The 23,683-nt window shown below is 42.2% G+C and overlaps 1 protein-coding gene across 5 annotated transcripts in view; it reads right to left on the bottom strand.

Moving 5' to 3' along the window:
- The window catches only part of Ttc27 (tetratricopeptide repeat domain 27), a 123,657-nt gene that overhangs the window by 73,854 nt on the left and 26,120 nt on the right, over positions 1 to 23,683 (bottom strand). For all 5 annotated transcript variants that reach the window (XR_013113312.1, XR_013113313.1, XM_034514647.2 and 2 more), the window contains exons 8-10: positions 20,274 to 20,386; positions 16,915 to 16,981; positions 2,338 to 2,451 (exon numbers count right to left, since the gene is read on the bottom strand). Coding sequence is in view for 3 of the 5 variants with exons in the window: in XM_034514647.2 (XP_034370538.1) it covers positions 2,338 to 2,451; positions 16,915 to 16,981; positions 20,274 to 20,386 (294 nt within the window). In the remaining 2 variants the exon portion in view is untranslated. The remainder of the gene's footprint in view (positions 1 to 2,337; positions 2,452 to 16,914; positions 16,982 to 20,273; positions 20,387 to 23,683) is intronic.

The following is a 23,683-nucleotide window of genomic DNA, read 5'->3' as shown; positions in this document are numbered from 1 at the left end:
TCACCACATTAAGCTGGATGGAACAAGATTGAAGACCCATGCATGAGTGTCCATAACTACAACCATCCAATATTTGACAAAGATGCCAAAACACAAACACTGGAGACAAGGCAGCGACTTCAACAAATGGTGCTGGGGGCAATGGCCGTCTACATGGAGGGTGAGATTAGTCTGCAACTATCACTCTGTACAAAACTAACTCAAAATGGACCAGAGACCTAGATATGAAACCTGCAACTGTTGGGGGAAAACAGGGGCATACCCTACAGGATATGGGAATAGGAAAGGATTTTCTGAATAGGACCCATTTGTCCAGGAATTGAAGCCAACAATTAACAAAGGGGACCTCATAAAACTAAAATTCTTCTGCATCAATAAGAAGCAATCAGGTGAGCAAAGAGGAAACCCACAGAGGGAGAATCTCTGCCAGCTACCATCTGACAGAGAATTACCCAGAATATATAAAACAAAACAAAACCAAACCAAACACTTAAAAAAGCAAACAACCTATTCGAAAAACAGAAATAATTGGAATCTGAATAAAGTTTTCAAAAGAAGAAACAAAAATAGGTTAAGAAATATTCCTCCAAAAAAATCTATTTTCCTGAGGGAGAGAAAGCTGAATAACAATAGAAAAAGCTATACTTTACTTTTAAAAAAAAAAAAAGTAGAATATGACTACTGTCAGTGTTCTGTAGCAATAAGAACCATGGCTAAGGCAACTATTATAAAAGAAAGCATTTATTGGGAGCTTGGTTACACTTTCAGAGGTTTAGCCCATTCCTGTCATGACAGGAAGCATGGCAACATGCTTGCAGACGCTGAAAAGCAGCAGCTGACAACTACTACAACCTGATCTGAAGGCAGAGGGACAAGCTCTGGGCTTGACATGGGCTTTGAAACATCAAAGATCATTCCCAGTGACATATTTGCTCCAATAAATCCATACCTCTTAATCCTTCTAATCCTTTCAAATAGTGTCGTTCCATGGAGACTAAGCATTCAAATATATGAGCCTATGAGGGTCATTCTTATTCAAACCACCAGAGCTACTAACAACTGTGATTCCACTTTAAAATAACTCATCTACAAAACCCACAGCATTACAGTGAACAGGACTCCCACAAGCACTGTCTTGATCCTCACCTACTCTCTTAACCTGAACAGACAACAACAGTTATAGAGCTCAGCTGAGAAGATTTCATGGGATGGAGTGTTTTTAACAGCTTGTCCTGAGTTTATAATTCTCCCTCTCTTGTGGCTTTTACCTTCACATATGATGCTACATTTTCTTCTTAATTTTGGCACATGTCACTTAAAGGTGCACTATGATTTAGGACCTGTCATTGGAGCCCCCAATATAACTGCTTATAACTAAGGTATGGCCCATATAAACTGTCAGTAACCAGCCAGACAAATCTGAACAAGCTGCCTGACTCCAGCACACCTGCATTTCTTCTAGCAGGAATAGAACACGATTGAGCTTTTCCCTTAGAGCCCCTTCTGAACCCCCTCAATACCCCCTCAACTTTAACAGTTCATCATTCAGCACTATACAGTGTTGGAGGAACACCAATTTTTACTGAAATTAAAACATTTTTATAAAAAAACATTGTTTTATATACACATTTGTTATTTTAAATCATTTCCTTACTCTTGAGAGATGTAGTAATTTCAACAAACACCGAAGCACTACACTGTGAATCAGATGAACTGGCAAAAGTTCAAAGCATGAGCTAAGTGACTCAACAAAAGCAGCAAATTAGACAGACTACAGCATCATCCTGTCACATGACCTGGCTAATTTTCAAAACCTGGGAGTTAGGGAAATAAAAATATTTTTCTCCGGAAGTACTGTCCTGCAGAGGCAGAAATGACAATTCTAACTGTTCCTCAAGTAGACACACACACCTCTCTTGGTAAGGTGGCACATCTCTTGGTAAGAGATGAGGAGGGAAAACAGACCCTGCAGCAGAGTAACATCCCTGGCCTTTTAGCTCCCTGCACCCCAACCCCACCCCCCTGCTCAGAGCATATTCTCAGCCTCTCACACCAAAGAAGATCTAAAGCCCAAGCTGGGTGTGGAGGGAGGTGGGAGGATCAGGAGTTCACTCTTGGCTACACAGTGAGTTTGAGGCCAGCATGGATACATGACAAAATTTAGAATTACAGAGGTCAACTGCTAAGGTCACAAAGCTACAAACGAAAGTGACAAAGCTGTGCTTTGCGGCCAAATTCTAAATCCTGTAACCTCAATACAGGCCATCCTGCTCTTGCCAGTGCCACATGTAAACGTGTTCCAGCAGCAGAGGGAGGGAGGGAGTGCCTCCACAGTACCTGGGTCTGCCTCATTGCCCGGTCCACTCGCCGTGTGCTTCCTCTCTCAAGTTTTGTCCGGAGGATCAAAGCTGACGTCTGAATGGCCCAGAACTTTGGTTGTGAAAGCAAACACTGATGGAAGAAAGAAGAGGGCAGAGGAAGAAGGGGTCAGCCAGAGATGCAGCTCTCAGAGGTACCCACTCCCAAAATCACAATGCAGCAAGATGCAGCAAAATGCAGATCTGACCCCCTATGCCGAAAGACAAAGGGCTCACCTCTTTTTCAACTCATATATAGGACACTATTTTTAATGTAGGAGAATCCTTTCAGCTGTGGTTAGAGTAGGGAGTCCCAAATGTTCGAGGCCCTTCTGACAAAATGCTTTCCTAAAGGGGGCATCTTAAGGAAAACTCACCTACAATGAAAGTTAAAATATGCACATACTGAAACCCAACCCAGAGAAAGTCTCTCAAACAGCTCTCAAACAGAACTTGGGCAGAAACTTTAAATAGAACCAGCAGTGCTAAAAAACAAAGTAAAAGTTTTGAGGGAAAATGGGGGCTGCTTGGCACACTGGGCGCACTTTACAATCTCTCAGCCAGCCGTGGGGACGCACAACCGTCCCTGGGTGGTCGTCCCAACACCCTTCACTAAAGCTCAGCACAAGCAAAGGGGCTTGTTGATCTGTCTGAGAGCTGATGCCACCCTTCACCACTCGCTGTGTTGGCTGCTTCCAAACAAGCATCTGCTGGTCTCCAGAAGGCAGGTGGGTGAAGCACCCTAGTCAGAATCCGATTAGTCGTCCACAGCCTACCTGCTCATTAGAAGCACCTGGGAAGCATTTACAACTTTAAAAGTAAATACATTTCCAAGAAGAGAAGAACCTGGGCATCCATATTTTTTTTAAAGTATTCCACAGGTAATGCTTAAGCACAGCCAATTTTAAGAACTATTAGGTTAAAATATCACAGGTTTGTCTCTGGTCAGATTTATTCATAACTCACAATGTTCATTAATGATCCAAAGTCCTTAGAACTCCTCCCTGTTCCTGCCCAGCTCACTTCACTTCCTTCGGTCGCCTGCCTGCCTCACTGGCCACTCACCCTGCCCAGGAGTGGCCGTGCCTTTTATTTCTTTTCATTAAAAAAAAAGAAAAAAAAAAAAAAAGCGAAAACCCTATCTTTTTAGGTTACAATACTAACAACGGGTGTCACCAGAGTGTTTGCAGTCACATGTGCAATCACAGTTCATCCTCCTTGGCTGCTGTCCCACTGTCTCCCCGACGGCCCCAGCTTTCCTTCTCTAGTTGCCTCCCTTCCTTCCCAAAGAGCCTCCATTTTATCTTATCCCATGGATCTCCTCAGCTCTTTCCCCTCGCTAAAGATCTTGGCCTCTGTTCTCGTGATCCCCTTTCTGGTTTCAAGGCACCTGAATGCTAACCCTTAATCTAGACCTATCTCCCTACAATTAAGAAAATGAAGGTAACAGGGGAAGCTGATAGTAATATTTTGTCCCAAAGCAACTTTCACATTTTATAAGATTTTCCAGCAACCAAGTTAGACTGTTCCCTCACGGGGAGACAGCAGGAGATCTGCCTTGAACTTTTATGTGGCTGTCAAGAAAAACCATTCCCACTAAACACTGAAAACAAAATGCCATCTGACAAACAGATATTTTAAAGGCTTTGAGAAAAGAATAAACCAGATAACCATCTCACTGAAGAAGGTAATTATTCTCCAAGGAGGAACCCGAAACTGCAGTGAGTGTGCTGCAGCAAACACTGCCACAGGGGAGGTAATGTGGAGCACTAGGAAAGAAAAAGAAGGCACTCTTCACGCGTGTGCTACGGGCTTGTGCAAAGAATTATATTTACACATCTGCAATCAAGACCAACAGTGAGAACAGCCCACTGCCTCGGCAGCAGGCAGGAATATCCACTGCTTAAAAATCAAGCCTGAGCCGGGCGGTGGTGGTGCACGCCTTTAATCCCAGCACTTGGGAGGCAGAGGCGGGCAAATTTCTGAGTTTGAGGCCAGCCTGGTCTACAGAGTGAGTTCCAGGACAGCCAAGGCTATACAGAGAATCCCTGTCTCAAAAAACAAAACAAACAAACAAAAAAAAAAAAAAATCAAGCCTGAGGGGAAAAGGGATTGAGTCTTCACTAGATACCAATGGAATCTCACACCACTGAGAACCTTAGAAATCATGACCCCCACTGTCTACATCTGAGAAAAAAAGGTATATTCTTTTGTTTTAGTATGAAATGTTCTACAGATATCAGTTAAATCCATTTGGTTCACAACTTCTGTTAGTTTCATTGTGTCTCGGTTTAGTTTTTGTTTCCATGATCTGTCCATTGCCGAGAGTGGGGTGTTGAAATCCCCCATTATTATTTCCTTAGATGTAATGTATGCTTTGAGCTTTAGTAAATTTTCTTTTATGTATGTGGGTGCCTTTGCATTTGGGGCATATATGTTCAGAATTCAGAGTTCTTCTTCATGAATATGTAGTGTCCTTCCTTATCTTTTTTGATTACTTCTGGTTGAAAATCAATTTTATTTGATATTAGAATGGCTACTCCAGCTTGTTTCTTGAGACCATTTGCTTGGAAGATTGTTTTCCATCCTTTTACTCTGAGGTGGTGTCTGTCTTTGTCACAGAGGTGCGTTTCTGTATGCAGCAAAATGCTGGGTCCTGTTTACGTATCCAGTCTGATAATCTACGTCTTTTTATTGGAGAAATGAGTCCATTGATAGTGCTATGTCCAATTTTCTGAGGAACCGCCAGACTGATTTCCAGAGTGGTTGTACCAGCTTGCATTCCCACCAACAATGGAGCAGTGTTCCTCTTTCTCCACATCCTCGCCAGCATCTACCATCACTTGAATTTTTCATCTTAGCCATTCTGACTGGTGTGAGGTGGTATTTCAGGGTTGTTTTGATTTGCATTTCCCTGATGACTAAGGATGTTGACCATTTCTTAAGGTACTTCTCGGCCATTCGAATTTCCTCAGTTGAGAATTCTTTGTTTAGCTCTGTACCCCATTTTTTAATAGGGTTATTTGGTTGCCCACTGTCTACATCTGGATCAGCCTCAGCTTAACAGCTCCTTGGCAGCATTTCTCAATCGCCTTATCTAAGTGACTCCACCTTCACACTGGGAGTCTCCACTGCTGCACCCAGTTTGGTTCAGAGAAGAATTCGAGTTACGTGATTCGCCTGTGCCTTGCAGCCTGCCTGGCACACTACAGGTGCACATGGAAGAGTAAAGGGACAAATGGGGCGTTTTGCTCGACTTCTTTGGCAGAGGGTAAGTATGCACAGGTGTAGCCCAGCAGGATTCATGTTTGGTACTATAAATCTAGCCAACTACCTGTACCTTGAGAGGTCACAGACCCTAGAGGGACCTACTGGTGCCATTTTCCTACACTAATATAGCTTCTAACTGTGATCTATAACTTATCCTTGTACTCACAGACAAGTGTAGCTCTCACCCTCACCAAACAAGCTTCATTTCTGCAGCACATGAGGCTAGTACAGATATCCAAAACCAGTCAAAATGCAGAGAATAAATGATTATGGAGAAATCAGCCTCCATGAGAAATCAGCTAGGACATCTAAAACACAACCTACACCCACACCTACACCTATACTACACCCACACCTACACCTATACTACACCTACACCTATAGCACCTACACCACCTACACCCACACCCACACCTACACCACCTACACCACCTATACCTACACCACCTACACCTACACCACCTACACCACCTACACCTACACCACCCACACCCACACCCACACCCACACCTACACCTACACCTAAGGCTCAGGAAAGGGACACTAGCTAACTGTGAGATAGTGTCTTCTAAATGTGACAGGTACATATACCCACTAAATCTCAACAATATGGTGCGTTGAGAAGCCCTACATGATGAGCCTGACATGTCAATATAGATAGGGGAAGCTTCACAAGCTATCAGTCCTTTTATAAAAGCTACCTTTTATTTAAAAGGTATTTTTATAAAACCCCATTTGTTCTGTGGCAAATGACATATAAAAAGGTTCCAAATAATATAAGCTCCTTTGTAGAGGCACCAGTTGGCAGAGTGCTGGCCTGGCATCCGTGAGACTGGAGTTTGAGATCCAGTACCACACAAACCAAGAGAAACAGCACACGCCTGTAATCCTAGCATTTAGGAGAAGGCAGAAGGCTCAGGAGTTCAAGGCCATTTTCAGCTACAAGCCAAGTTCAAGGCAAGTTTGAGTTTCATGAGACCCTTTATTTCAAAAGCAAATTCTATCCTAAACTAACCTGAGTCCCCCTGCTTTTCCAGTCATAGCTTAAGTACCACAAATAAATGGAATAAGAGACTAATATGTTGTATTCATAAAGAGGGAAAAAATGGATGAAATTTAGCTGACTTTATACTAATTCCACTTCCAAAATCCTAATAACATCTTGAGCCCATGCTTTTCTTTGTTGAACTTGAGTTATCTGTATCTTGAAGTTGAATTCAATGACTTTAGACTTCATATTTACTGACTGTTCAATGGAGGTGGCAGGAAATAGCTGAGAAAAGCTTGCTCAGGTGCCTGAAGGAAAAGACCTTCCTGCACGAGAGGCTCCCTGGCTTATAATCTAATGCCTGAGGCTTGGATCATCCTGACTACTGAAACAAATGCTGGCTGCTATAGTCCAGTTTACCATTTTTATGCCTGGAACTTTATTAGCCTTCTCAACTCTCCTAAGGTCTCCCATGTTTAACTTGTCTGGCTTTTTTGTTTAGCCTTCTATTTATATGGTAGAACTGTTTGAATTGATTTTTTATGCGGCATGATCTCCCGTTCTCCATATGGACATATAAATTATCCAGGGCCACTGACTGGAAAGTCTGCTGTGCTGGAATACCTGCTCTGTCATAAATCTGGTGAAGGACCTCCGAATGGCTCACTTCAGAACCGTCTGCCCCACTGGCAGCTCTCTATCTCCCTGTGTCCAAACATCTTAATTCAACGTTTCCCAGGCTTTCCGTTTGAACCCACACTCCTTGGCCTCAGCCCCCAGTTCTCCATCAGTCTGCTTCCAGGTGGAGGCAGGAAGACTCCACTTCTCAGAGATGGCAGCTGGGGCTCTGGTTGCCACTAAAGTGCCACAGTCTCATAAGCACTGCCTCGGTCAGACAGCTTCACACAGTCCGGGGCTTCCAGCTCTCTTCCTGACTGCCTAAGACATTCTTCACCTTAGTCTTCTCTATGAACTGAAAATCAGCTTCTTAAAAGGCCCCCTTAGGTCTACCACACACATTTGAAAACAAAACAAACAAACAAACAAACAAAAAAACAGCAAAATCAAACTGAGGGAATTTTATGAGAACTACATAGACCAAAGCAGGTTAGTTTGAAGAGACTGGAAATGTTAAATGCCGAATCACCCATGAACAAATGTGAGGCTCCTGGTATTTATGTTCTGTTACTGAGATGTTATCAATATTTTGGTAAATATAACTTCTAGAAATATGATGGATTTTGACACTTTGGTGCTATTACAAATAGCATCTTTTCTTCTTTCTTTAAAAAAATAATTTTAATTATGGTTAAAAAAATACAGAACATAAAATTTATCAGCAAACCAGCTTTTAAACACACAGTTCAGTAATGTTAAGTATATTTACTTTAACACTCACTTTGCTGTGCAATCCCCAGGAATTTTCTTTATGTGCGACTCTAATCTATACCACTAAACAGCAGCCCCCACTTCCTGTTCCTGTGAGCCTGACCACTCTTGCTATCAAGCAGCTGCAAATGTGATCTTGGAAAAAGACAGGAGTGTAAAAATAAGTCTTGCTCCTGCAATCTACTAATGTACCACCACATTAAATTACTATTGAAAATCAAGATGGCGTCTCAAACACATTGAACAATTTTGTATTCAACAAGGCTCACTTTTAGAAAGAATTAGGGCACAGATACAAATGACCCAAATGTTTGCAACCCCATACATGTACACGAGCTGCGATTTCCACCACTTTTGCTTATAAAAAGAAAGCAGAAACCACTTGTATGGGAGTACCACATGCATGCTATTTTAAGACGTATGCTCTCTCTCATTCTCAATTTATACTGACCAAATTTTTCAAAAAGTGATTTATTGAACCAGTAGGCATTAGCATGCGTATAACTTTTCATAAGCTCTTAATATTCTTATTTTTGTGAATAAAATGCTAGTAATCTCTTTTATTTGTGTTTACAATGTGTTTTGTTTAGGTTTTAGTGTTTTGATTTTGTTGTCTTTTATGAGGTATGCTAAGGATCAAATCCTAGTCTCAAACATGCTAGGCAAGTTTTCCACCAACAAGCTATAGCACTCGATATTTATAGTCACAGTGGTTTATAAATGGAGCAACAAATTCACATCTGCAATCTTTGACAAGAAGTATACAAAGATACTCTGAGAACAGAAAGGAGCACTCACTACAGATGATGGGAGGATTTCTGCTACCTGAGCGCTTACTCCGTGAGGCATGTCGCTGAGCCAAAGTGCATACTTCACAATGAAAGTCAATGAGAGGTGGGAGAGATGGCTCCACAAGGAAGAGACCTCTGTGAGAGCCTTGCAGCCTGAGGACCGCAGGACCCACAGTGGAGAGAGAGAAATGTCTCCTCAGTTTCCTCTAACTCCAAGCAGACACATGCGCAGGTGTACAAACACAGACACAAAGATACAAAGACACACACACACACACACACACACACACACACACACACACACACACGATGATGGTGGTGGTAATGGTAATGACTGTGGTGGTTTGAATAGTTTTGGTCCCCTAGACTCATCTGTTTGAATGCTCATGGGAAGTGGCACTATTAGGAGGTATGGCCTTGTTGAAGGAAGTGTGTCACTGTGTGGGTGTGCTTTGAGGTCTCCTCCTATGTTCAAGCTCTGACCAGTATCCTCCTTGGCTTTGGATCAAGATGTAGAACTCTTGGCTACTCCAGCATCAAGTCTGCCTACTCGATGCCATGCTTCCTGTCATGATGATAATGGACTGAATCTCTGAAACTGTAAGCCAGCCCAAATTAAATGTTTTCTTTCATAAGTCGCTTGGGTCACAGTGTCTCTCCCCAGCAACATAAGACAATGATGGTGATGCTGATACCTTCTGTATAGGATGAACACATACTTATTTTATTCAGCTAACAACTTCCTATCACCTGCAGCACTCCTCTCATGTCTCAGACAAGTGACAAGAATCTTACCACCATCAGAGAGGATCTGGAATACTGTTTCTATAAAAAGCAAAATTCCTTTTTACTCTTCTAACTGCACATTTTGAATAATCTTCAAAGGTCACTAAGATCTTTAGTCAACAGACAAGCAGTGTGTCCATTGGACACAAAGGAGCTTTCAGACAGCTGCATTTTCCACAGGTAAATCAAAGCTCTGAGCTCTCCTTGCAGGGCCTAAGATTATTTGGCCATGTTACACCCCAAAAGGGATGCTGCCCACACAGGTCAGGCTGACCGTGGGAGCAAAGAACAAAGAAATGCTATGAAAAGCAGAATTATCGTTCCACTTTAAACAATCTGCTTAAAGGAGTATTTATTTTAAGCTAGTACCAAAAGACAGTAAGTTTAAAATTCCTAGGTTAAGCAGTAAATTCTTCCCAGGGAAAAGGGAAAGCAGTCCAAACCGCTATCTTTGCTGTGGGAACACTCCAAATCTGTCCCGGCCAATTCTTCCTTTCAACCTGCCTGCTGCCCTCGATGAACTAACTGCCAATGTGGCCTAAGGGCTGGCCTTGAACTTCGAGTTCCCACCCTCTGCCCCCACCATATGGCACCATGAACCCCTCTCTGCTCTTTAAGGCCAACCTCAAAGCTTCCCCTAAAGAACAAAGCCTTTTTTGATGGCTCAGTTCTAAATATTTTCTCAGCAACTAGGTGATTTATCTATTCTATAAATTTGTATATTCTTCAAACTGCCTGGTATTGACAAGTAATTTGTGAATTTATTTGATCTGGGCTAAATTAAAAACTCCATGAAGGTGAGTGCCATGGCTCATTCCTTTACCTCTTCCAGTGTATTTCTCTCACCCTATATACAGACTTGCAAATGCAACAGTCCTAAGTTACAGAGTAAACCATACAAACCCGTGCATCTAAGACTAGTTGTTTAGTTTGCCACATCTGTAAACTTACTATTGCATGATGTTTTGTAACCACAAAAAAAGTCACAATTTAGCTAGCTAGCTATCCTCCTGTCAATACATCTGCTTCCAACTTTTGGCCAACACAAACATGCATAACTATTAAATATCCCTGCATGTGTCCACAGCTGCAGAGGAAAGCCTCACTCAGGTATCCTAAGAATGGGCCGTCTGGCACATCTGCAATGCAGTTTCTGATGCCACACTCAGTGCTGTAGCTAAGCATGGTTAATCAGTCTTTTATTCCATTGTTTACTTTTCAAATTATTTCTGTAAGTTACAATTTCCTTCCAAAACCATTAAAGACTAATAAGGCACAGAAAATGCTTGCACCCTTTTTCCTTCAACACCCTGTGCTGCTGGCCATACTGCGGTCAGTGAGTTGCAGTCTTCAGGTTTAGAGCTTTAGTAGGCTGCTTCCAGTGCTGTGCACGATCAGCAGAAGTGAATGCCTGCCTTCCCTTGCACATGTTCAGCTTTAATCGTGAGCTCATGGCACAACTTTAATATGGAACTGGAGTGCTTTCCCCTGGAGAAGAAAGTGTTTGGCAGCCGCAGGCTGGGCAGCACCATGAATTTCAGGTGACTTCAGACTTACTTGAAGGTCTTAGCTCAGTGGAAAGTTATGAAGGTGCCATTACTCCACCCCACTCCTAAAAAATGCATTTATAGATTTAAAATAATTAAATCATACTAATTAGCTGTTTCTGTCCATTAATATAAGAAGTTGCTTAAAAATGGTTAGTTTATTAATGTATTAAAATTCCACTTTATTTAATGGGCATCAGTTAACTTATACTATTTTAACAGTCAAACTTCCTGCCCACAGACCTACTCATCTTACCCATCTTCCTACTGACCATTCCTGTCAGGAAAGGAAAGAGAATTCAATAATGTTCATCATCAATAGCCTGTGTTAAATGCCAAGGAAAAATAGACCCCACCTATAACTCTAAACAGCATCTTTCTCTCTTTTTGTTTTTAGAGACAGGGTTTCTCTGTGTAGCCCTGGCTGTCCTGGAACTCAGTACACTGACCAGGTTGCCTCACTCAGAGATCCGTCTGTTTCTGACCCTGAGTTCAGGGATTAAAGGTATGTCCCACCAAGCCTAGCTAACACATTTTCTTAAGTCTTGGAAAAACTAGTCTGATTTTTACCTCACAAAAAATGATAAATATCATAAATGTGAACCCTGAACAATTTCACATTGGTATCTGTTCTAAAATTGACTCCATTAAATCATGACATCGGTTGAATATTTTGTGTTGTACTTGTGACCAAGAAAAACTATCTTAAAAGAGAGATCTATTTTGATAAGTGAATTAACCTTAAATAATATAGGTCTGAATAGAGGGCTGAAGAGATGGCTTGGCAGTTAAGAGCACTGGCTGCTCTTTCAAAGGTTCTGAGTTGAATTCCCAACAACCACATGATGGCTCACAACCATCTGTAATGGGGTCCGATGCCCTCTTCTGGTGTGTCTGAAGACAGCTACAGTGTACTCACATACATAAAATAAATAAAGCATACTTATTTTACTTAATGGACATCAGTTAACATGCTATTTTAATATTCAAGCCTATATATTTAATATATAGACTATATATATATAATAGTTTCCTCTTTAGTGAAGTATGGGATTGATATATTAAAATATATTCAAATTCATCATGTACCTTAATCTGTTTGGACAGTGTTATATAGATATATACGGTTTCTAATCTCTCTCCTCTGCTTCCATTAGGACAGCCTCTTACTTTTTCCTCTCACTATGTAGCCCTGGCTGCCCTGGAACTCGCTCTGTAGACCAGGCTGCCCTTGAACTCACAGAGATCCTTCTGCCTCTGCCTCTCCTCCTCTGCCTGCCTCTGCCTCTCCTCCTCTGCCTCTGCCCCCCCGCCCCCTGTCTGCCCCCCCGACCCCCCTCTGCGCCTCTGCCTCTCTGCCTCTCTCTCTCTCTGCCTCTCTCTCTCTCTGCCCCTCTCTCTCTCTGCCCCTCTCTCTCTGCCCCTCTCTCTGCCTCTCTCTCTCTCTCTCTCTGCCCCTCTTTCTCTCCCTGCCTCTCTCTTTCTGTCTCTCTCTCTCTCTGCCTCTCTCCTCTCTTTCTGCCTCTCTCCTCTCTCCCTCCCTCTCTCTCTCTCTCTCTCTCTCTCTCTCTCTCTCTCTCTCTGCCTCTCTCTCTGCCTCTCTCTCTCTCTCTCTCTGCCTCTCTGCCTCTGCCTCCTCTGCCTCTCTCTGCCTCTCTCTGCCTCTCTCTGCCTCTCTCTGCCTCTCTCTGCCTCTCTGCCTCTCTGCCTCTCTGCCTCTCTGCCTCTCTGCCTCTCTGCCTCTCTGCCTCTCTGCCTCTCTGCCTCTCTGCCTCTCTGCCTCTGCCGGGATTAGGAGCACGTGCCACCACACACAGCTTAATCTTTGACATTTTTGCCCTTTTTCTACTGGGACAATCTTTGACTTTTATTAGGAGTATTCATCCAGTAATATCTAATTGTTATTTGTATAAACATTTGTGCTAAGAAATCTGAAAAGGACTATTATAATATGGATTTGAGATCAACTGGATCAATATTTTAAGAAAATAAAACTCTATCTCAAAGTGGGCCAGTGGCTTCTGTCTGGAGTCCCAGCGCATGGGAGCTGGAAGCAGGAAGATCAGATCACAGTCATCCTCTGCTGAGGACAGTGACTTCTGGCCAGCCGTGGCCTACCTCAGACCTTATTTCAAAAATGAAAGACTCCATCTCAAAGAAAATTGAGAGGAAGAGAGGGAAGGGTAGGGGAGTAGGTCAATATCAGAAAGAAAAAAATAAAAAAATATAACGTAAAATTCTCAAAGGACTTTTTCCTTCTCTCTTGGAGACCTTGAAACCGTAGGCAGGCAGTCGGAAGGCAAGCTGCCAGAATCAATTCACACTTGAACAAAACTTTTGCCAATGCAAACTGAAACACCTATATGAACTAAATTGTTCCTCTTTTCAACAATAAAAGGAAATTAAAAACATCACAAATGTCACTGACTTGGCTCATCTGAAAGGAGGTAATACGGCTCCCACAGGTCATTTTAAATTACCAAGCCATACAGAATAAATGGTTTCCTAAAACAATACAGATTATTTTTACCATGACTCCCGAAATGTATAGACAGGATTTCTCAAAAAGACAATGACTGTCTTAAACTAAGAGAGCGATGGCTTCCAGAACAAGCTTCAAGAATGAATAAAAATGTCATAAGGAAGCCTGTCAGCCTGCATGCTTATGAAGATATTCTAATAATAATTTAATTTAAAGATTATCTCACATATAGTTCCACATGTCATACCAACATGAAAACACAGGCAAAAAGTTCTCCACAAAAAGAGATCTTATCGTTATTTTGGAAAATTTTAGACAAATCACTAAAAGTCAGTAAAATAAAGAACCAACTTAAGCCAACTATTTAGTTGAGAATCATCAATAAATATCAGTAGATTTTTTAAATTTTAGTTTTTAAAAAAATAGTTTTAAAAAAAACACTTTTCAGTTTCTAGAAAGTAAAGAGTATCACAAAACTAAGGAGGCTGAGGCAGGGGATTTTTGAGTGTGAGGATAGCCTGGGACACAGAACTACCTCCTACCTCAACAAGTGAAGTACACGTATGTGTGTGTGTGTACGTGTGTGTGTGTGTGTGTGTGTGTGTGTGTGTGTGTGTGTGTGTATCTGTCTGTCTGTCTGTCTGTGTGTTTATCAAATGCCAAATACCAATAGTCACTTTCCCTCCATTGACTTCCAGCCTTTTATGAAATATTAAAATTTATATTGAAAAAAGCTTTATATTGGATAGCTCTTACATCAAAAAAGGAATCTCAAGCCCCAGAGTTTATAGGCTCAGTGCCAGATCACCAGAGCACAGGAAGGGACATCCAGCAAGACAGTGCTGTTCTGTCTTGCTTCTCTCTTCTCCATGTCCACAGGCAGTTCCAAACATGTCTGCTCTCATTAGGCTGCTCAGAAATAAATATGTCCTCCTTGAAGCCAAGCAGCAGCAAGCTTGGCTCATCACTGAGTGCTAAGAACCCAGCTTTCACTCACTGTGGGGCAAGTTTACGCACATTCCATATTTGAAAGCAAGGTTTCGGTTGAGGGAGCATACGGCTATCCTTACCATCATGTAGTGCCACCTAGGTCATAGAGAGAAGCAGAACAGTGTGGGCACAGAACAGACGTCAACCCAACGCCTGGGCTGTGTCACCTCCACCCGTTCTCTTAAAAGGACAGCAATATAAATAAACCCTCATCCTTAAGGTTAAAAGCCACTCCCGAGTCACCACGTTACTGACTTTGGAATAGGGTACAAAAAGAGGTAAGAGAAGGCCAGACGATGAAGAGAACAGTTGCTGGGGACAGAGTTGGATTTTCCTGCTGTATGTGCATGCTTCAGTTGAAACAAGACAAGGGGAAGACACAATACAGAGCCCAGGGTCCTCATGGAGTCCTGAGGCCCTCCCAACGACAGTGTTCCCTGCAGGTCTTCCTAGGGGGTTGGGGGAGGGGAGGCTGTTTGGTTTGGATTTTCTTGGAGACAGGACTCATGTGTCCCTGGCTGACCTCACTTACTGTGTAGTTAAGCGTGACCTTGAACTTCTGATCCTCTTCACTCCTTCTGCAGAGTTAGGAATCACAGGCATGCACCGCTCAGTTTATGCATTACCAGGAATTGAGCCTAAGGCTTTGTGCATACTGCAGGAGCATTCTACCAACTGAGCTATAGCTCCAGCACATTTCAGTACTTCTTAGAAATTAAACATTTACTCAAAATAACAAAGAAGTCTCCTTAGAAAAGTTAGATCTGGCATTTGATTCTCTGTAGTCACAAAACTTTCTCCCAAAGAGATCAGTACTCGGGGCAGAGCTGACTGGAGGCGAGCCAAAGGAGAAAAAGTATTTGGCCAGTAGCTCTTGTGGGTAAAGTATAAAAGTTGCATTCAGGGCTTTCACTGTAAACTGGGAGGGATAAGCTACCCACACCAGAACCACCAGCTAAGATGCTCACAAGTACCTCACGACACAGAGAAATGAGAACAGATAAAGATCTGATCTGAAGACTGGAGGGAAGCTCTCCCTCACTCACAAGAACTGAGCTGTTAACAGACTGTGTAGTGTTTGCACAGGAACCAGGCAGGATACGCATACACCCATGTGTGTGAGACCAACCCCAAATGATGGTATTAGTACTGCTCGCACCACCACAAAGCCCAGTGACAACATTCCTTGTCATCTGCCCCATCGGTGCTGACCCAAGCTTCCAAGTCACTCATTGCCTAGACACTCGTCTCCTCTCAGCCCTGCGCACCCCACTCTCTCTCATGGCCACTCCAGAGCCTCATGTCCTGTCCCACTGCCCCACTTCAGGGGGATCTATGTTCCACATCACTTTCCCACTGAGGTATTCCAGACTACCCTGCTAAACAACACCCATCCATCCCACTTTATAGCCCTCCTCAGCACCTCAATTAAACATCTATGTCTCTCTTTGTCTGTGTATTTCCATGTAAATTAATTGAAACTCTAGTACAAAAAAAAAAAAAAAAAAATACTATTCAATATCGTATCCCCAGTGAGGATCGAGACACTTGATAAATACTTCACAGTTACTAGCTGAGTGAAAGGAATGTACACAAGTTATTTTATGTACACTGAAAATAATGTTGCCACTTTACTTGGCAGATTCTTTACAGCACATGCATTAATAAATAAGGCATTTCCATATAGTTAGCTAAAGCCCACAATATAATGGTAATGCCCAAGGTGCTGAGGAACGGGAAGAGTGGGAAGACAACCCACAACCCCTGGAGGACTCCAGCAATAGCATCTAACCCAACCAAGAGCAGTCTGCAAAGCACCTAGGACAGCGCAAACAAGCCAGCCTTCCTTTCTACCTGAGAGAAGCTCTTTCTTTTGTCTTAAGTGGAAAATGGCAAACAAAGAAAGAAAGTAGCGCTTGGTACCACCTGATAATAAGGATGCCTTTAGCAGAATCACAAGGAACTTGATTCATTCAAGAAAATATGTACCAAGCAAAGTGTGGTGGCATACATCTTTAACCCCAGCACTCACTAGGCAGTGGTAGGAGGATTTCTATGAGTTCAAGGCCAGCCTGGTCTACATAGGAAGCTACAGCACAGCCAGGGCTATCTAGAGGGACCCATTAAAAAAGGAAAGAAGAAGTGCACCCTTTTCCAATCACAAAGCCAAAAAGCACAGTGAGTCTCCCATCTTCCTAACACACTGCTGACTTCCTTAGCTGGCAGGTTTTTTCAGCTTAAGCAAGAACAAACCAGAGTCAAAATAATCTCCAAGGGAAAAGAAGGAACTGGAGAGGGTAAGGCCGTTACTCACGGATGTGAAGGCCAGCAGCTCCTCCTCCGTCAGCTTATGAACTGGGCTGTTTTTCTGGAAATTTGTGCTTTGAATTAAAAAAAAAAAATGTTGTAGCTAATTAAAAATAACTCTAAAAGATAAATCATTATTTCTTATAGTATACATTTTAAGTCACATACTAAAATGCTATGCAATATATATAGGTATTGAAACATACTTTCAAAGAACAATAAAACTCTGAAAATATAACAGTTGATATCAAAAATACCAAAATAATTTATCTTATCAGAAAAAATAAAGAAATCCAGTGGCTACAAGATGGCTGAACAAGTCAAAATGCTTGCCAATGACATGCACCCTCCAAAAATAAACGCTAAAAGAAAAAAAGGAAATCCAAGCCATGTCACACACCAAAGACAGTGGAAACTACTGATTCCCATTTACTAAACATCTACCACTGACAAATCCCATTATTATGACAACCAGACACCTTGAAATCTGTAAGTCACCTGAGTGTAGAACAACAGGCACTCTAAGATGTCAAGGACAGGGCCTAATGAACACAAACATTCAGCAAACAAGTTAGGTCAGCATTCACATACCCAGAGCTCAGTAATTCCATTCTAGATTATACAGTGTAGAAAAAAAAAAAAAAAAAATCAATAAATGTGTGGACCAGAAATGATACACAAAAATATTCACTGTACTAGAAAAACTAAAAAGAATCAAAACATCCCAAGGGAAAATGACAAATTGTGAAATATCCACCCAGCAAAATGCAGCTGTATAAATTAGATTGCAGCTACAGATTAAAACACAAACCACAGAAACATAATAAAGTGAGGAGAAGTAAATCACAGGGAACTACAGAAAGCATGAAAGCAAGCGAATGGAAGCCCTCAGCCCTGGGATACGGACTTAAGAGGAAAAGTGTTGTTAAAGGCCAGAAAATGACAACTGTGAAACTTCGGATAGCATTTTCTCTGAGGAGAGCAGAGGGAGACATGGAAAAGCTGCACAGGTAGAACTTCTGATGTCTGCAGTTGTCTAGTTCATTTCCACTTTATTGCCTAACAGGTAACTTAAATGCACATATCCACAAGTTACTTTGTATATAAATAGAATCCATATTAGGAATGACAACAAGGAGTGGTGGCTCCCACCCAAAACCTCCTCACTCAGAAGGCTGATGCTGAAAGACTGTTGCAAGAGTGAGGCTAGCCTGGACTACAGAGGAAGGCCCTGTCTCAAAAAACAATTATTATAAAGGGTTGGAGATTTAGCTCAGTGGTTATGAGCACCTGTTGCTCTTGCTGAGGACCCAGGTTCTGTTCCCAGCACCCACATGTGGTTCACAACCGTAACTCCAGTTCTCAGGGCGCCTATACTCACTTCTGATCTCCATGGGCATCCGGTGTACATGTGGTACACATACATAAATGTAGGCAAAATAGTTATAAGTCTAAAATAATAAAGGTGAAAAAGTATGAGAACATAAACCTATAAAGTAGTAATAGTTCCTTATAATCTTCAATATTATGGAAAGATTTTTATGAGCATGGACTGCTTATGTGACAACTTTAAACCTATGTAAGACTGATTTTTATTGTTTTTAATTATCTACATGTATTTTATTCATGTGTATAGGTACATATGAGTGCAGGTGGCAAAGGAGACAGAAGCATTAGATACCCTGAAACTGGAGCTACAGACAGTTGTAAGGCACCTGACCTGGGTGCTGACCACTCACTAACAAAACAGCCAGTGCTCTAACCACTGATCCATCTCTCCAGCCCAACTTACTTACTTACTTTATTTGTTTTATCTATTTATTTATATATTTATGTATTTATTTATTTATTGGGAGGCAGGATCTTGATATGTAGCCCTAGATGGTCTAGAACCTACTATAAAAATCTACTCTGGCCTTAACCTCTGGGGAGTACCACACACCTGGCCTGCACAACATAACAAAATAAATGGGGAATGAAATAATTTAAAACACACAATAAACATATTTTCTGCCTCTGTGTGTATGTGTGTGTGTGCCTTCTCTCTCTCTCTCCCTCCCTCCCTCTCTCTCATTCACTCACTCAGACATTTCTAGTTTGTAGCACAGAGGACTAACAAGATGATCCATCCACTTAGTCCCTCAAGTCCTTCCCATCCTAAGACTTTGTGTTCTCTACATGAACAAGAACATTAAAAAGTCATAAGATGGGATAAGAACCTTATTCAAAATGGATCAATTCCCATTTCCTCTGCAAAGCTTCTAACCGTAAAGCAAGTGGAGCATGGAGAGGAGGAGAAATGTCAGAGGCTCGTTTCCAAATGACAAACAATAAAAACCAACAAAGCAATATCCAACCATGTTTTAAGAAAGGTGGAAGAAAGGAACAAAAGAAAACTATTTCCATTGAATAGCATAAAATACTATACTATTAAAAATAAATTTACTTCAAAATATGCATAGCCAAAGCCAGGTGGTGGTGGCACACACTTTTATTTACTTTTATTTTTTTAATGTACATTGGTGCATGTGTATCTGTGTGAGGGTGTCGGATCCCCTGGAACAGGATTTAGAGACACTGTGAACTGTCATGTAGGTGCTGGAAATTGAACCCAGGACCGCTGGAAGAGCAGCCAGTGCTTTTAACTGCTGAGCCATCTCTCCAGCCCCTTGTACACACCTTTAATCCCAGAACTTGGGAGGCAGGTAGATCTTTGAGTTTGAGGCCACCCTGGTCTACAAAGTGAGTTCCAGGACAGCCAGGGCTACACAGAGAAACCCTATCTCAAAAAAAATTTTAAAAAAAGTGTGTCTAAATATTATATATGTCCTACATATATAATACACCCACACATACATTTCTTTGGGGGTCAGCTGGAGAAGTGCATTCAAGTTCTGAGACACTGAGCTCAGATCCCCAGCACCCACAGAAAAGCCAGCTGTGATCATGTGCATCTGTAACCTAGTCCTTCCTATGGGGACAAAGAAGGGATCCCCTTTTATAGGCATCAAGTAGGTGAGCATCAGGTTCAGTGAGAAATCCTGTCTCAAAAAAGATAAGGTGGGGAGGCCTGGTGTGAATGTCCACAGACCCCTCTACTTCTCCATGCATCTCACACACACAATCACTCTCACCTATTATTTAGTATTTTATTAAAAATTTGCACCTAGCTGAAGATAACCAAACCCTAAGAGAAGGAGCTACAAACTCAAATGATTCTGAACCTCTGATCCTTTAATTTGCTGCCCAAGAACTGTCCACCTTCACAAGCCGTACAACTGCTACTGCACAGGGAGGAGTTGATGGAAGATCTTCCCAAACTCAGGGGGACAATAGTCAAGGTGTTCAACACAGCCATTACCGTACCAGACTCCAAGGACCACAGCAAGCTCCTCAGCACACAGCTCTGGCATCTGAAATTGTTCACTGTCTGCTAACTTTATTTCATTCAGAACAGTATCATCGTTGAGCTCAAGATTCTGGTGGGACACAGAAGAAAATATTTAGAATAAAAGTTACATCTCATTCATTCATTCACTCAGTCATTCATTCAACAGACGGCTAAAGGAGATGATATTGATGGTTGGTGGGTTTCTTGGAGGGAGGCTAAGGTACATTATTTTTGTTTTGATTACATTGGAGTTTTTGTTTTGTTTGGTTTGATGTTCTGCCTTTTGTTGGTGTTTAAAACAGGGTCTCACTATGTAGCCCTGGCTGGCCTGAACTCACTAGGTAGACCAAGCTAGCCTTAAACTCACAGAGGTCCACCTACCTCAGGGTCCTGAATACTAAGATTTTGAAGGCATGTAGCACCATATCCTGTGTAAAACACACTTCTGAATTTTTGAAGATTTATATAATGTCTAAATATGGTCAGTCAGCATACTGTCTCTTGTGGAATCCATAGTAGGGACAACTTACCTTGTGAAAAGGTTTGCCATGTGCACCTCGGTGGAAGTGAAAGTGGGAGACTGACAGTGGTCACTACTGAGTGACTCATGTGCAGAAGAACCTCCACAGGGTAACCCCACCACCCGTCCCCACCTACTTACACTCTCTTCCTGCCTGTCCCTACCACTGGCCCTCTTTCTACCCTGTCTCCCATCACTGTAGGGGTATGTATCCATCCCTGTGGTTCTCGTCACATGAGAGTGGCCCAACAACCCAGGTACCACGGCCCATCTGCCTTCCTAGTCACTCAAACTGACACCGAGAATGTGGACTGCCAATACAACACTAGCCCTTCTGAAGAGTTGGAGTCAGACACGTTTTAACACCCCCTGTCCTCAGCAGCAAAGCCATTACTGCCACTTGCTTGGAGTCAGTTAAACTACTTTATGGCAAAGCATACTGTTTTTGTAAGTACCTTTCATTAATAATCTGTCTTTAAAAAAAAAAAAGGAAAATAAGTGTTAAAAAAATAAAAAGGACTAGTGTTCAGAATATGGAAAGCTCTTAGACAACCAAAATTAAAAGTGGACCAAAAATGTATGTAGGTACTTCAAAAAAAAAAAAAAAAAAAAAAAAAGAAGGTCTATAAATAGCCAATCAAGACACAAAATGTGCTTAAGAAGGACTAGCACAGAGGCTCAGCAGATACTGGCACTCATTACCAAATTCAGTTCCTGGGACTCACATGGTAGAGCCCAAACCCACAAACACAGTCACCACTGCTAGGGAGGAAGAGATTCTCCAACAGGTCAAGCAACCTGCAAGTTGTACAGGGAGCTCAGGGATGTGGTGAGCATCACCATGCTGTGTTGGGCTCCTGAGTGATGCAGACACCTTTGAGTCATCCATGTCCCTCTATAACCTTTCGCCATACTACTCCAAGTCCCCAGGTTCCAAAGCTAGGTTTAGGTGAAATCGTTTCTTCTTTGTGCTACTTGAGGTGAATGAACAGACAGCTGTTCACATCTCCCCAGGGAAATTCACACAACATCAAATAAATGTCATACAATGCAGGAATGACACTTAATGACAGAAATCACATGGGCATCTCAACAGGAGCAGGAAAGGCCTTTGGCAAAGCTCATTGTCTATTCGTGATCTTTTCCTTCAGAGAACCTGAACTCACACACCGAGGTTGTCTGCTGACCCCACACACACAGTCTGCTCACATACACAAACACACACCATACACATCATGAAAGATTTGACTTTTGTGTAACTAGACTTTAGAATTAAATCTCTTTTCAAAGATACTGTTCTAGCCTACAGATCAGATTCCAGTGGGCAATCTAAAGCTTAATGAGGGAGGGGCTGGGGCAGAGAGGAGGAAATTAAAATGAGTGCACTCATTACACATTCTCTGACTAGTGTTAACCACAGCAGCATGCGCACACACAGCTCAGTCACAGCGCCACATCCTCGAGGAAGTAATGTCAAGTTCTGTGTCTCTATGACCCTCTCCTTCATTCAGTCTTCTAGAACTAACAGCTGCTCCCTAAGAAAGCTACCACAAAAGAGAGTGAACTGGAACTCGCCCAGTGTTCTTATCAGAGGCGTCTGTAACTGGCTGGTTCTATGTGTCAACACAAGCTGAAGTCATCACAGAGAAAGGAGTCTCAGTTAAGAAAATGCCTCTATGAGATCCAGCTGTAGGCATTTTCTCAACCAGTGATCAATGGTGAGGATGCAGCCCACTTCGGGCAGCACCCTGGGCTGATCCTCCTGGATTCTATAAAAAACAGGCTGAGCAAGTCAGGGGAAACAAGCCAGTAAGCAGCACCTCTCCATGGCTTCTGCATCAGCTCCTGCCTCCAGGTCCCAGCCCTGCCTGAGTTCCTGTCCTGACTTCTTCCACTGATAAATTATGATCTGAAAATGTAAACCAAGTAGACCCTTTTCTCCCCTATTTGCTTTTTGGTCATGGTGTTTCATCACAGCAATAGAACCTTGACTAAGACACATTCCTCAGAACGAACTAAATGACAGCTCTTCCCTCTCCCTGTGGCATTAGTCTCAGAACAGAATACAAATTTGGTACTCAGTGCACTTGAGGTAAATTTACTTATAGGTTCTAAAATGAGGTGTACCAAAGCATGGCCACTAAAGACATTAAAATCAATAAAAGGACAATCAAAAACCGTAGATGTAGGCTGGAGAGATGGCTCACAAGTGAAGAGCACAGGCTGCTCTCCCAGAGGAACCAGCTTCCATTCCCAACACACGTGTGGCTGCTCCAGTTCCAGGGGATGCAATTCCCTCTTTTGGTTTCTGTGATCATTACACACATGTGGTACACAGATAAATGTGCAGGCAAACACCCATACACATAAAGTAAAAATAAATCTTTAAAAATATTTAACATATAAAACTGTAAGTGTGGGAATCTCTGGAAAATGAAGATATGTTTGTGGCCTCCATGAACGCAACCATCCTAGACTCTTAAGTTCAAGCCACAAGAAAATTCATTAGACATGTCAAAAAGCATACCGAAGCAGCAAGCAACCCAAGAATGACCAAGTTGAAAGCAGATCATAAAATGAGAGAAAAGGAATTCTGGTCATTGGTTTATGTATTTAGGAGAAGCCAGAGAAATGACAAGTCTCTGAATGTTAAAAATATCCACAGAAGACCAAAGTAAAGGGACTAATATAGAGCGGGTGTGGTGGCTCATGCCTACCATCCCAGTGTACGGAGCAGGGACAGACCTGGTGAGTGAAAACCTGAGCATGGCTGACATGGGCACGGATGTGCCAAGGACTCCAAGGATTGCCTCAGACCCATAGGAAAATGGCAACATGGATCAAGCCTGAAAGGAATGGCAAAGC

The sequence above is a fragment of the Arvicanthis niloticus genome, chromosome 11 (genome assembly GCF_011762505.2).
Source record: "Arvicanthis niloticus isolate mArvNil1 chromosome 11, mArvNil1.pat.X, whole genome shotgun sequence".
Taxonomy (NCBI): Eukaryota; Metazoa; Chordata; class Mammalia; order Rodentia; family Muridae; genus Arvicanthis; species Arvicanthis niloticus.
The sequence above is the reverse complement of the archived record's forward strand: the minus strand, read 5'-3'. Positions and strand labels throughout refer to the sequence as shown.